This window comes from Tuber melanosporum, assembly GCF_000151645.1.
Source record: "Tuber melanosporum whole genome shotgun sequence assembly, scaffold_1, strain Mel28".
NCBI classification, from domain to species: Eukaryota; Fungi; Ascomycota; class Pezizomycetes; order Pezizales; family Tuberaceae; genus Tuber; species Tuber melanosporum.
The window spans coordinates 2,272,693-2,286,059 of record NW_003298755.1 but is presented as its reverse complement, the minus strand read 5'-3'; the positions used below and the strand labels follow the sequence as shown (position 1 = coordinate 2,286,059).

Here is a 13,367-nt window from a genome sequence, read left to right as displayed (position 1 = left end):
TGGTCTCATGCAAAAACAATATGTTTTGATGGAGTAGAAAGGGCTCCTAATTTGTATGAGAGAGGACCAATTTCGAATACATATGATACAAATTTGTTAAAGCCGGATCAAAATTGAGCTAGTGGTACCGTAATGGGGAAATCGGTTATGCCAGAAGTGGAATCGTCACTTTCCTATTTAGGATTAGTAAATAGGAAAAAATAATTCCAAAAAATATGCTAAGAAAATTTAATAGCCTCTTGTAAGTGTCCCCCCACCGTGCTCTCGTCCCGCCCCTTTTCTTGAACCATTTGCAAAAATGATGCTACCACCACTCCCATCCCCATCTCTGCTCGTACAATCCCCTCCTGCCTTTCCCCTCTCGTTTTTGACTGATGGCATGCATTGCTGATCGACAGCAAGATCCATGATCGGTTGACCCTTCCTCCTCCAGCTTCAAGCTCCAAATGCATAAGCAGGACAAGCTTCTTTTCAAGCCACCCAGAAACCTTCGCAGAAGGGGAAGAGTGGGGATTGGCAGGGAGGGAGAAGGGGAGAAAGTCTAACCTCGCCTAAAACTGGAAAATCCTTTCTTGTATCTCTTTGCCAAGTCCTGGGGATAGAAGTCTCTTCTTCCTTATCGGGGTAACCCGGTATGGTAGACTACAGTAACCAGTACTTTACAGCTATAACAGGGTACTAACAGCTTGATTTAATGATATTTTCTTTTCTTTCCCCCCCCACTCATCTACTGAATTTTGTGTGATTTTCTTTTACTGGAATACGATCGCAGAAACACTTCTCTTTTAACCAGGTTCAACTGTCTCTGGGTCATGAAGACATCGCATCCCTGAACACAATTCAAGGGGTTTCTTTCGGTTGGTCTAATTCTTGGGTTTCGTGCCCTAGCGTCGTGGCTCTCTTGAGTCTCGAGCCTTGGGACTCGGGCACCAACACCCCTCGCCGGAAGAGGTTCGCTCCAAAGGGCCGCGTCCTGTTCATCATCCAAATCCTCTTTTCAAAAACCTCTCTCACTTCTCTCCCCCGAGGAGAAAAAAAAAAAGTCAAATTCAAGAATCAACTAAAATAGAGGGTCTAGTCCCTCGCTTGAACAAATTGCCTTCTCCGATCCTTAAGACATTCCTTTTTATACATATCTATTTCTCCTCTTGTTTCTTGCACTTCGTCATTTCTACCCAAACTTTCTCAGCCGGGCTTGTATTCTCTTATCCACCGCTACCTCCCCCTTCTCTTTTATACAAAGTTTACTCTTCTTTTCCCAGCTTCTTCACACACTTTTCTCTGTGCTCTTGCTCCTTTCCATTCAAAATCAACCCAGTTCCATAGTTCTGCAACATCCCTCCCTTAATTCACCAGGCCCGGGTAGGGTAATTTGGGAAAGATCAACGTCATGGTAATTGGATTATCTTTAGAGAAGCTTCCGCTGGAAGGTAAGGGAAAATAATTGTTATGCGTCGCCTATTCACAAGACCCTCTGCCGTCGACCCCTTCCCCAACGGCTCAATCGTCCCCCCATGCAGGATCTGCATATGGTTCCAATTACCATAGAAGAAGCATGTTCATCATTCTGCGTGATCCCCTTTCCACATTCTCCTCCTTTGCGGTCGGCGATAGGGCTAGAGCTCCATGGGGTCTTAAGGTAGAGAGTGGGAGATGATTTTCAAATCGCTGACAGGGGCAAATAGTGATCCACCAAGTGTTCTCCTTGCTCTCACCCCAGGACCTAACATCACTGCGCTTGACTTCCCGTTCAATACTCCCTGCAGCGACAGCAAATACCCATTGGCGCCATCACTTCTTTGATGGCCTCTTGTCTTCACATGCCGCGCTTATAGACATATCTTCCATAGCTCGTGATCAATGGGCATTCCAGCTGGTGCCGGACGGATGGTTCCGAGCTTACACTACCTTAATACGAATCGCAAACGAGGACTGGTTGCGCACAGAGGAGGAGTTGAAAGGCTCGACCTGGACGGTTTTTTTCAAGATGTATCTGCGGGAGGGAGGAGCGAGCTCAGACGACGAAACTGGTCACGCGTTGGTGGAATTGACACATGATTTGACTTCCAATCGAATAGAGGGATTACCACTCCGTAGCAGTTCGTGGTACGTGGATCAGAAGAAAACCTTAAGATGTTCGTATCACCCTCACTTTTTCTACTTTCTCACCGGCTTGCCCCCGTCTAGTAAAGTTTGGGGTGAGCAACCGGTTATTAAGAGGCCTCACTAATGCCACCAAAACGAACCCATAGTTTCCGGCTATCCCCCAATCGTTCCATCCCGAGACCCCCACACTTGGTGTAGGGTAATGCAGCATGTATCAGTGCTCCTGCTTTCGGATTCACCCGAATTTCTAGATGCCCTCAACGTGCTCAATACCGCGATCCTTGAGGAATCTAATACAGCCGGACTCATTGACGAGGACAAACGCCAGGCCCTGGAATCGGGTGTCCATGATAGCCTCCGGGCTGCCCAGGAGAAACGGAAGAATGAGTTACCAGCAAGACTTCGGGAGCTGCATTTGTTGAGGAGTTCTGCAAGAGAACGAAGCATGAATTGTGGCTACGAACGCCCCAGCGACTTGGGAAGTAGCAAGTCGGGGGGTGCTAGTGGGAGTGGCAATGGGGGGATTGCGGTAGGTCCAGTGGAGGAGGCAGGTATGTACACTTTATTTTTCTCTTTCCCATTTATTTTCATTTGATTTGCACGTAATGGGGGATACGCCTGACAGCATGCTAACTTGTGTATTATTGGGAGTGGTGTAGGAAAGCGAGAGTGATTTCTGCGATAATAATGAAGGTTCATCTATTCAATTCTTCAAGACATGGACTATGGCTCCCCTACGGGATTGTGATATTCTGACCACTTTTCTTGTTTTCTGAGGTTTCATTATGGGCCAGATCTTCGTTTTTCTCATCATTTCCTTTTGGTCACCTCGGGGTTTTCACCCATTTTTCTTCCCTTTCTTCCCATTCAATGGGGGGTGGAATTTGCTATCGGACCACCGGCGGAAGCGTGGGATTGTCCGCGAGAGGTTTAGCTTGACAGGTTGGCCGCGCCACAAAAACCAGCCAACGAGATCCAACACGTCTAGAGGGCTCAGGTTATCGTGCTAGGAAAGCACTAATTTCTTCTCGGGAGCCTTTGTCTCTGAATCCGGATATCAGGCCTACCGGGGATGGCGAATTACGATAGATCTTCCGATCCTGTAATATCTTTTCCACCACCTTTTTTTGTCTCTTTCCTCACTTTTCCCCCTTCGGTATTGCTCCTTCATGTATTTTATCTGGAGCGAAGCACTTCACGCGATAGCTCGACGGCAGGGCAGCGTACAAGTACTTGTCTCGGGCAATGAGTGTCTGGAGGTACGGATTCGTGGGATATATGGTAAAATATATGTGCGTATCTGGGCGCTCGTATAAACCCACAACTCGTATTTTCGGATGTTGTATATGCTTGGGACAAGTACCGGTACTCGGAAAATGAGGCAGGGGGTAATTGGTGTTTTAAACGTTTTTGCTTGCATGAAGTTGTACAGTAGAAAACTTCAAATACTTGCTGTTTGGTCTAAACTTCGTTTTTCCTCTCTTCCTTTTTTCATTTTTTCATTTTTTCATCCCAAAAGTAACTTTTTGTTTCTCGTCATAATATGAAAACCGCCAACTTCTTTGTATAAGTTATTTCTTGGTGCGGGAAAGACGGGAATCGAGTAGTCCATGAGGGCACCAGCATTGCATTGTGCTGTACTCGTATAGCATAACGTTATCATATCGCTGCCGAACCAACCATAGCCACAAGCCCTTCATATATATTCCACATCACATCATCAAATCCACAATCCGGGATGGTTGAAAATGAAGGTGGGAGATTTGGGCTCTCCCTTCCCTCTGCCGTGCTGGTATGAGTACTCGTACTGCAACAAGAGCCTTTGCGCAGCTGCACAGGCACCGAAACTGGCTTTAGCATTCAAGTATGATGCAATAAAATATTTTTTTTAGAAAGGCCACACGCCACCCGACCCACCACCAAGCCCAATCGCGCAAGGTTCTAATTGTGTCCCCCCTCCTGCCCTCATGGATAGGAACACCGGATCCCTTCCTCTGTTCTGGGTTTCACTCACTAGTTCATAAGTGACGTTCTTACAGTAGTTGGCAGACACTAGGCTTATCTGGTACCTTGCTTGGCAAAACTAGCTTAGCGAGTATGATAACATTATCATATAAAAAGTTTTCAGGCGACAAGATTCACAAGAAGCGGGTGATATTGGATGACCCGATAATGCAATATTTGATTCCACTTATCGATCCTGGTGATCGTATTACGGCCCCGCGCTATCCTCTCCCTTACACTTGACCTCCCGATAATCCTCCTCTGCAGCCATGGCCTCACTCTCCCTTTGCCAATCCCCAATTTTCAAACCCAGTAGACCATCTATTCGTAAAAGCTCTAGGAGCTTCGCTTGGTGGGAAGTGATATTCCAAGAACTCTAAATACTCTGGTGACGATAAGAGACTTTTCGGCATAAAACTGATAGTTTGTTCACCAATTGAGTAGTAAGTTAAGGAGTATGATACCCGTGGGAGACAAGAAGTATGATTATAGGAAAGTAGGTCATTAGGTTATTAATCTCTGTTTATAAATTCTAGCACATAGTGACCTTTGTCTTTGCACTGGTAGACAGCGGAGGGAGAAGGAGTAAGCCTAAGTGATAAGACATACCCTGAAATTGTCAACACCCTATGTGGTCTACCTTGCACGATATGAGGATCGAGTCTTACCATCTGCCAGATTACTTTCACTCAGGAAGGGAAACCGAAAGTATATACCTTCTTTTTCATTTTCTAGATGTTTTCTGGTTGAGACTGGTACTTGCATAATAACGTTTAAAGCTTGATGTTGTAGTGCTCTTTCTTATAGGATAATATTATTGTTTGCGGAGACTCTTTGCTGATCGATGGAGCTACTAAGCTTTACGGCAAATTGTGGGTAATGACTAGGAAACCATGTTGTCTACTACTTTCCCAGTACTGCTAATCCTGGATCCCCCTCTTGTCTTTTCGACAGTGCAGCCTTTGTTAGCTCCCCCCTCTCACATTTCGTTATTTTTCTGGGTTTTTAGGCATGCCACTGTTTTTGATAGCTTGATACAATTGATACTTTACCTTCTCAGGATACGGCTTATCGCCTAAAGTGGAGTCTCCTGTCGGCCGACTCAGCATTTGGGACATACTGTTTCTATCATAGGTGATACCCGCTCTCTAATGTGGGATACGTTACTGTCTAGGTTGGGGCTTTTTTGGCGAGCCGGACAGGGGGAAGGAAAGGCGATTTTTCGGGAATAATCGCAAAGTACTTACTTCGGTTGAAGGGGCGGTGGGTTTCACATGCGTCGCGATATGGGGTTGGGACATGGACATTTTTGCTCTTCGAGGAAGCATGATAGCTTTGCAATGTTGCGGAGTGATGGGCGGTGAAGATTGCATCTCCCTGAAAATTATGTTCAGACTTGAAGATCGCCTCGGGAGGTGACCATGCCATTTTCGCTATGATAATTATGAACGTCGGAAAGTTAGATATAGTTACGCATTTCGGACCGAGAAATACGCGGAGTATCACTATGGCTGATGCGGTGCATAAACAAGAGTGGGTTAAGAACTGCGTATTTATCTATCATATTTTGAGGACTCTTGCGGGTGTATGTGTTCCCGAAATCCCCCCCATAGCTACATAGCATACCTCCCGATACAATTACTATAACTTACTTGCACCATTTTCGAAGTGGCTACGCAGCCGCATGGTGGGGGTTTTTTTTTTTTTTTTTGGGGGGGGGGTATGATCTTGGCATCGCTGTCGCTGAATGCTGTAGGATAATCATTGACAGAGCTCGTAGGGGAGGGGGCATCTGCAATTGGAGTAACTTATTGTACTCACTTGTCCGGTTCTCCACAAACCGATAGGGAGGAAATGGGAATATCTCAAGTTTTCATGGAGACTATGGTTCACGAGTAGTTCAACTTTTGGGAAAGTTATGATAGGAGCGGTGAATGTCAAAGAGTCGTTAAGTCAATCGCTGATGGTTTCCTTGGCGAAAAGTGCTATGATAGTATCATAATTATTTGCCGAGGGGGTTTAACCTGTTAACGAGGCCACTCTTGGTAGATTCATGGTATTACTAAGACAGGATGAATGTTCCCTGGGAGATGGGCTTAAATTTACCAATTGCACTTCCTTCCTTGTTTCCTCCCTTCTCACTATCCCCCGATATATGGCTGGCCGGGCTACCCTCTTTACCACCGTACCGGTATGGGGAATTGTCCCACCCTTTATGCCATTTTTATTCGTTCCTTTGCCTTGCTGGACGAAACGGGATGGTGACTATCAGTGAGGATAACAGATTTCGTGTGACCTATACTGGAATTGATATTGTCAGGGTGTATGCGGGGAATGCACGGTAACTCGCTCGTCACGGTGGGGGGATCGTCGCGATTGCCGTGTTGGCTGTCCTTTTCGGTGATCTTTTTATATTACCCGCTTTTGGGAGGAGAAAAAAAGATATATCAGAAATATGTATTGTAGGGTTTATCTTCGTACTAGGAATAATCGTATATGTGATTCTCAGCTAGTCCCGCTAGCTGGTCAAACCACAGTCGGAATTTCATTGTTCCGGTGATAATGAACAAAAGAAATGATATCATACAAGAGAAAAAGAAAACTTTTATATTGTACACACTTCCAAAAACAAACTCCAACAACAGCAGCAATAACAAAAACCAAAAATATCTTCTCCCTCTACTCCTACGATTAATTCCTACACCATATCAGGCCCAGGCGAAGGCTTTGACGTCCAACCAAACCTCTTCTTAAGCTGCACTAGGATGCTCTCATTCCATCCATAGGTGATGGCATTCGCCAACCCAACGAACTGGGTACTAGCCTGCATAAGCTGCAAAGCCCTCGAGCTCCCACCCGAAGCCTCCACCAACCTATTCACAATTCCGGGGATCACCAGAATGACGTAGAAGGTAGGGTAGCCCCTCATAAGCAGGACCTTTTTAAGCCTCTTCTCGAATTCCAAGTCCTGACAAGATAGCTTTCGGGTATGTGTCAGGCTGTGGAGGCCAGTGGCTGAAAATTCTGCCATTGTGGGCTGTGGGCAAAGGCTGCTCTGACCTTGATGACCCTGGCCCTCTGTAACTTCCATCGCCGTATTAACGTGTATGTTCTCACCCCCGGATAAATTCGAGCTGGGGTCGAATTGGGTACTATTGCTGTCATGCAGTTTCATGGGAATCTCCTTTAGCGAGACCTCATAGTCGTCCTCGCTGTCCTCGTTCGTTCTACGGGGTTTGTGGGAGCGCGCGGTGGGGTTATCCAACGATGTGGGTTGCGGTTGTGAGTCTATGGAGTCCGTTAGTGGGCTGTTGCGTGCACTGCGGACCTCCTTGAAGTGCTTGCGCAGGAAGAGGTGCAAGTGGGTGTATAGCGCAATCACCGAAATGATCACGAAGAAGCGCCAGGCGTGGGTTAGGACGTAGCGTAGGTGTGCTGGCTTCGCTTGGATCCAGCACCAGTTTCCACTCACCGGGTGGTACCAGTCTTTCGCGAAGGCTGTAAAGCCTGCGGGGTTGGTTAATTGACTGTTTGGTGAAGGGAGGGAGGGAGGGATGAGGGGATATTACCAGTGGTGAATGGAATGACCCAGATAAAGCAGACTGCGATGATTGCCTTCCGTGTGCTCCACAAGCCGAATGTTGCGGGTGCTGTAACGGCCCAGACTGTTACTATTGCAATAGCCAGGATGGAAAGATCTGTTGCCTGTGATAATATAGTGATATTGTTGTCAGTGACTATTTGTCACTCGTTCGCACTATCCATTTAGGATTTTTTTATTTTTATTTTTAAATAAACAACAAACCTGTACGGTAATTTGGGTTACTAGCCCATTCATCCTACAGCCAATGCCTTCCGGAAGTTCACGATCCCTAACCAAAATGTAGAAGCCCGATGCTGAGTTGGATGTAGCATTGAGGAAATCTAGAAGGATTCTAGATGAGCATGTGCCCACCACTAACGCAGATCCATGGGAATAAAAAGCATTAGGCATACCAGCGAGGGCCAAGTTCTGGATCAACCTATGTCTGAAATGCGCCTTCAGTGGAAGGAAGAGGTAGCAAAGACATATAAAACCAGTGCCAAGCGCAGACAGCGAACTCCCGACAAGGCTCAACACGGAGACGCTCAACCTCATGCCTGTTATTACGGTCATATTTCTTTAAATATTTTTTTCCAATATCGATCTGCGAAGAGGAAACGCGGAAGTACTGCTCAAACTCTCAGGTGGGGGGGGGGGGTAGTGGTAGAAAACAGAACAGGGGGCGCAAAGTAGTACTGGAGAAATGAAGAAGAGAACAAGAAAGAATCTTTAAAGAGGTCCCTAGTTTTTTTTCTTAGCGTGTAACTAAAGCACTTGTTGGAATTGAAATTGGAGATCGATATCTGGGGAACACTAATTGCCTATTTAAAGGGCTGATGGAGCGGAGGATGAGATACCATAATGAGGGAAGCTCAGAAGAAGGCTGCACAAAAAACCCTGATACAGTATGAACATGCTATGCGTAATTATTTATTCCAGTGCCTGCCAAACCTTTGTTTCCTCCGCCCGCTGACGTTAAGATAAGGCCAAAACACAGGGCAATGGCGCACCGAGAGGAGGTGGCTAACTAGTTAGCCAGCTTGTTATTGGGGAGTGAGTGAGTGAGTATGTGTGTTTGTGGGGTGGCAGATTCCGCAGAGGCGTGCCACCTGCTTACTACCGTGCCGTACTGTCACTCATCCATATCCAAAGACAAGAATACTCAAGAATACTCGAGTGGAATTGCTTCCGACAGATTCCTTTGTTGCCCACTACTGTAACTTGACTCGGCCCACATACCCACCCACTTATTCTCTTGCTCTACTCGTAGGCGATAATGTGGGGAGCGCACTTCTGTATCATACCATACCTGAACTACTCGTACAATAGCTCAGATAGGACAAGCATTTCCCAAAACCCAGGTGGGCTAGCTTGGCGGCGGGCGGCCTCGTCCTCGTCTATCTGATTCAGAAAGATAAATTATGCTCGACACAAGATCATGAACCAAGAGGATTACAGGCATCGTAACCAGGGCTTCACAAAATTTGTAACTTATATTTTCTTTTTCTTCTTTTTATAGTTAGCCTCCGCAAAACCGGGACGAGAGTGCCAAAGTCAAACGATAATTGGAAGGAAAAAAAAACCGGCAGCCTCCGCTGTTCCTTCCTCTCCGTCTCACTGGATGAGTCCTGGACTACCTCCTTGTCATTGCACCTATCCGAGCAGATCGACACGGGCTTTGAGTGTTCACCCCATCCCTTCCCCATCCACATGCAAGGGAAGGAGAGGAAAAAAGCAAGCAACTAGTACAAGTATTCACTTGTCCGTTTCACTTTTTTGACCTCCCTTACCGGTATTTCCTCCCTCCAATCCACCATTTTGAAAACCCCTCATCCCCACAGGCAATCTGGCGATTGCGATCGCCAAACATTGAGGAAGAGCACTTGATATCCCATCCGTGCTGATTGGGCTAACACAAAAGGAGAAAAAGATAAAATTGGAAAAAGGGTCCCAGCTAGCCTGCCAGAGATGTGGATGGAGTACAAAAGTGGGGTCCCGCCATGCTGAATATACCATTGTGCGTTTCTACCCAAGACCTATTTATTCGGATGTGTGCCAATCAATCGATCTACGGTAGGTTCCAAAACTTACATTCCCTCCATTGGTGCCGTACCAAATTTCCTGCACTGGTCTATCGCAGATATTCATACGTCGGCGGCTGCACCCTGAAAAAGGAAAGCCAAGGCAGGACAAGATGAGAGCCACAAAATACGTATCAAACTTGCGTTATCCACCCGTAGTAAGATATTAGAGTGCCTAGATATATCTGCTCAAGTCACCTACCGTTCGGCTTTCTTTTTTTCCCTTCTTCCTGCACTTTGACTTGACGGATCTCCTTGTACAGTAGATATCCTGGTAGATGGGTTACAGTGAAGTATTCGGCCGGTGGGAATAAGATATGCTGGCTGGCAGCTGGCTCACTTGCTGGAGAAGGGGTTTTAAGTTTTTTGTTTTGGGTGCACCACTGTACGAGTGCTGTGCAGAGGTTTAGTAGGGAAAGAAGCTTTGATGGGCTTGGTTTAACCTGGCGTAAGTTAGTGAGTGAGCTGGGCGATACCGCGAGATGGAGACAGTTCTAGGTAGCGTACGTTGCCTGAATAAATCATCGCCCGGTGGGTATTTGGGTCGGGTTATTGGAGATACTGGCTTCCTTGTCTACAAACTCCTTTCTTCCTTTGGCTCTCACATGTCGCCCTCCTATCATTCCTTTATATTGGGTTGCATCTGTTTAGCTGACTAGGTTGGTCATGTCTCGAATATTGGGAGGCTGCTTGTGTTATAAGCCAGACATCTCTACACCCTTCAGGTTTGGAGGCGCACACTAGCATAGGAGCGATGATGTGCTATGATCTGAACATAGGAAACAGGTTTCCTCCAATGAAGGATGAGGTCACCGATGCCCTATGTATGTTTGGCCATTAGGGTTTTTCTTTTAGTTTCATTTGAGTTATTGAAATTGTTCGGGTTCAACCCCGGGATACTACGATTCCTCTTGTGCATATCTGAGCCCATTCCACGGTCAGTCAATTCTGCGACTTATAGTACGATCTATAAAGCACTTCACCGGGAGGTTATGATGGCCACTTGATGTGGGGCTTGTAATCGTGATTGGTTCCAATAGTATCGTGGCGAGATATGGCAGCGCCTTGTCCCTGATGTTAAGGTGCGGCAATCGCAAGACAAGGAACCGGTCCAGTATGGGAATTGCACTTGGAGGGTGTCACCAATCCTGCCTAGGTAGATAGGATGCGATATCCATTCAGTAACTTACTCAAATACGGAGCTACTCAACTGTACAGGTATTATTATACCATAACAAAGACCGTTTCGCCCTTAGTGGGGATAAACTACTACCACCTACTCGAGTAACTGTTACTCTACTGTAAAGTATCTCCCCCACCTATGTGTGCCGTAGAGGCGAAGCTTAGCCAATTCTGACAGGCGCAAACGGAATTTGTGCCATTATGCAAGGAATAGTAGATCACCGCCTAGAGCATCAGGAGCGCATAAAATACCAACTACCGCTAGTACTCGTACAGTACAGATGCTTCAGACTCAAGTACAACCATGTGACGCCTCCCTGTCCTCGCATCATACCGTCTAACATCCCTGGTCAAGCCATTACCGAAACGTCAACCCCACCAATTCCTATAAGACATCAACTCCCTCGCTGTCTAACTTTACTATGGCACCTACCTCTAAGGCTCCCCGAGCGAACCCAGCTAGAGCCCAAGCTGCAGGCCAACAGGAGGCATTGGGTGCTCTATGCGGCCTGAGTTGTGGTGAAGGTTCTTACAATTGATACGCACATCACATGTACGAGTAAAGGATTTATCCTTCGCACACATCCAGTAGGTAGGTCGGTTAGGTGGGTGCGGTAGCTATTGAGGAGCCGTGAGCCACAAGCCTTTCCCAAGTGTAACTGCGCTAAAAACAGGAGCGATTATACCTCGTGCTGGGACTCCCGGGATCCCCCTCCTTGGACAAGGGGAGAGGGATACAGTGAAAAGAGTTTTAAAAAATCTGCCTTTCAGCCCTCCGTCGAGACAAGTGAAAAGAAAAATACGATGGACCACTCTAGGGGAGGTAACTCCGATGTCCTAGCGTGAGATCCAATTATTCCGTTAGTATTCGTACGGCAATCTGACCAATCACCTTACCGTAGTCCTGGATTTTAATAAGTAATTGCAATTAAATTGTAGCCACAATGGACAGGTATCTATGGGAGACGTGGCCGGTAGCCTTGCAAAGCCCTGTATTTGCACTACAAGTTGTACCATGGACCTCTGGGATACCGTAGTACTGCCTGTATCCTTATCAGAAATCCAAAACTACTCGTATATAGTATCTCCGAGGGTAGTGAAGCCGTAGAAATCTGTTGCCTGCCAGTTTCCAAGACGGAGGTTAACAGGCAACTTTTTTGCCGGCAACCCCCTCCGTAGATGTGTATACTTTGGAACACAACTGATATTGGATATATCAACACTCCTACCGGTGCTCTCGAAGTGACTAGGGGATATTGCAGTGGGGGGTCAAATATCCTTGGTCGGCTATGTCTCGGGACCAACTGGGGGTGCACAAAATTTTTTGACGGTCACAGCAGCCCGGAGATAATGAAAAGGTGGGCCTCGATATATCAGATCCGGGCTCTCGAGGAAATCGTGCCATCGCAGCTAGTGTAGGGCAATCATGTGCCAATGGTGGGACAAGATGTACTCGAGTAAGAGCCACCCGCCACTAGTAAAAACTTACTCACCAGACAAAAAAGTAAAGAAAACTTGAAGATCAGGGCTCTTTCACTTCTTCACTCATCCTTTCATTAATTCGTGTACTGTACCGGTGATACAACCTCGGCGATGTAAGCTCTTTGGTCAATCCATAATCCCCCACGCCCACTCCGACTCATTCACACATAGAGTGCGGTAGCGGCTTAGGCACCTTCGTGAGCAGCTGTCGCATTTTTCTTTTCTTTTCTTTCTTTTCTTTTCCTTTCTCTCCTGCTTTCTTCCTCTCTTTCCTACCCCACCGCAGTATCCCATAGCGGTGTTCAGCCCCAGGGTCGAGAGGGTTTTTCGAGTGCCAAGTTTCAAGTTGATCTGTCAGTTCTGGATGCAAAAAGCGCCACACGGACAAAGTTCTTTCCACTCGATAAACCTCACCCCAGAGCTGAATGTCTCAACAAAAAGTTTTAGGCCTCGCTTGCTCCGCGTCACTCCGCCCCGCATTCCCAAGTATCATACCTCTCTGATGAGTAGCCGTTTGAGACATTCAGACCCAACACCAGTCACACTAATGAGGGGCTCGCGCAAGGAGACCACGGTGGTGTTAACACAAGTTAACAACGAGGCTTAACCACCTGTTCTCTGATCTTGACCAATCGATATGTAAAAGCCATGAAATTGGACCTAGAATTGAGGGCCCTGGATTCCCACTTCCACCGTAATCCTGTGGCTTTGGTAGGGTGTGATTTCGCAGCAGCTCTCCTAGGAACAATCCCAACAAGAGTGGCTTCGAGGTGCTTGAGAATTGGGCACTGTAGGATTTCTCTAAGGGCTGAGTTTAAGAAGCATGACACTCGTCGGGTGTTTGATGGCTCTTGATGTGAGTAACAACCTCTAACAGCACTATTGATAACTCTCACTTAGGTCAGACTGTGCAAATCTTCTAATACCGT

The 13,367-nt window shown here is 46.7% G+C and overlaps 1 protein-coding gene; it reads left to right on the top strand.

Annotated features, from left to right (window-relative positions):
* Window positions 1–355: 355 nt before the first annotated feature.
* Window positions 356–3,572, top strand: GSTUM_00004010001 (uncharacterized protein). XM_002835171.2 has 6 exons: window positions 356–1,430; window positions 1,686–2,135; window positions 2,253–2,300; window positions 2,358–2,657; window positions 2,766–2,799; window positions 2,901–3,572. The coding sequence occupies exons 1-5, from the start codon at window positions 1,391–1,393 to the stop codon at window positions 2,777–2,779; spliced, it is 852 nt and encodes a 283-aa protein (XP_002835217.1). The 5' UTR covers window positions 356–1,390; the 3' UTR covers window positions 2,780–2,799; window positions 2,901–3,572.
* The last annotated feature ends 9,795 nt before the right edge of the window (window positions 3,573–13,367 follow it).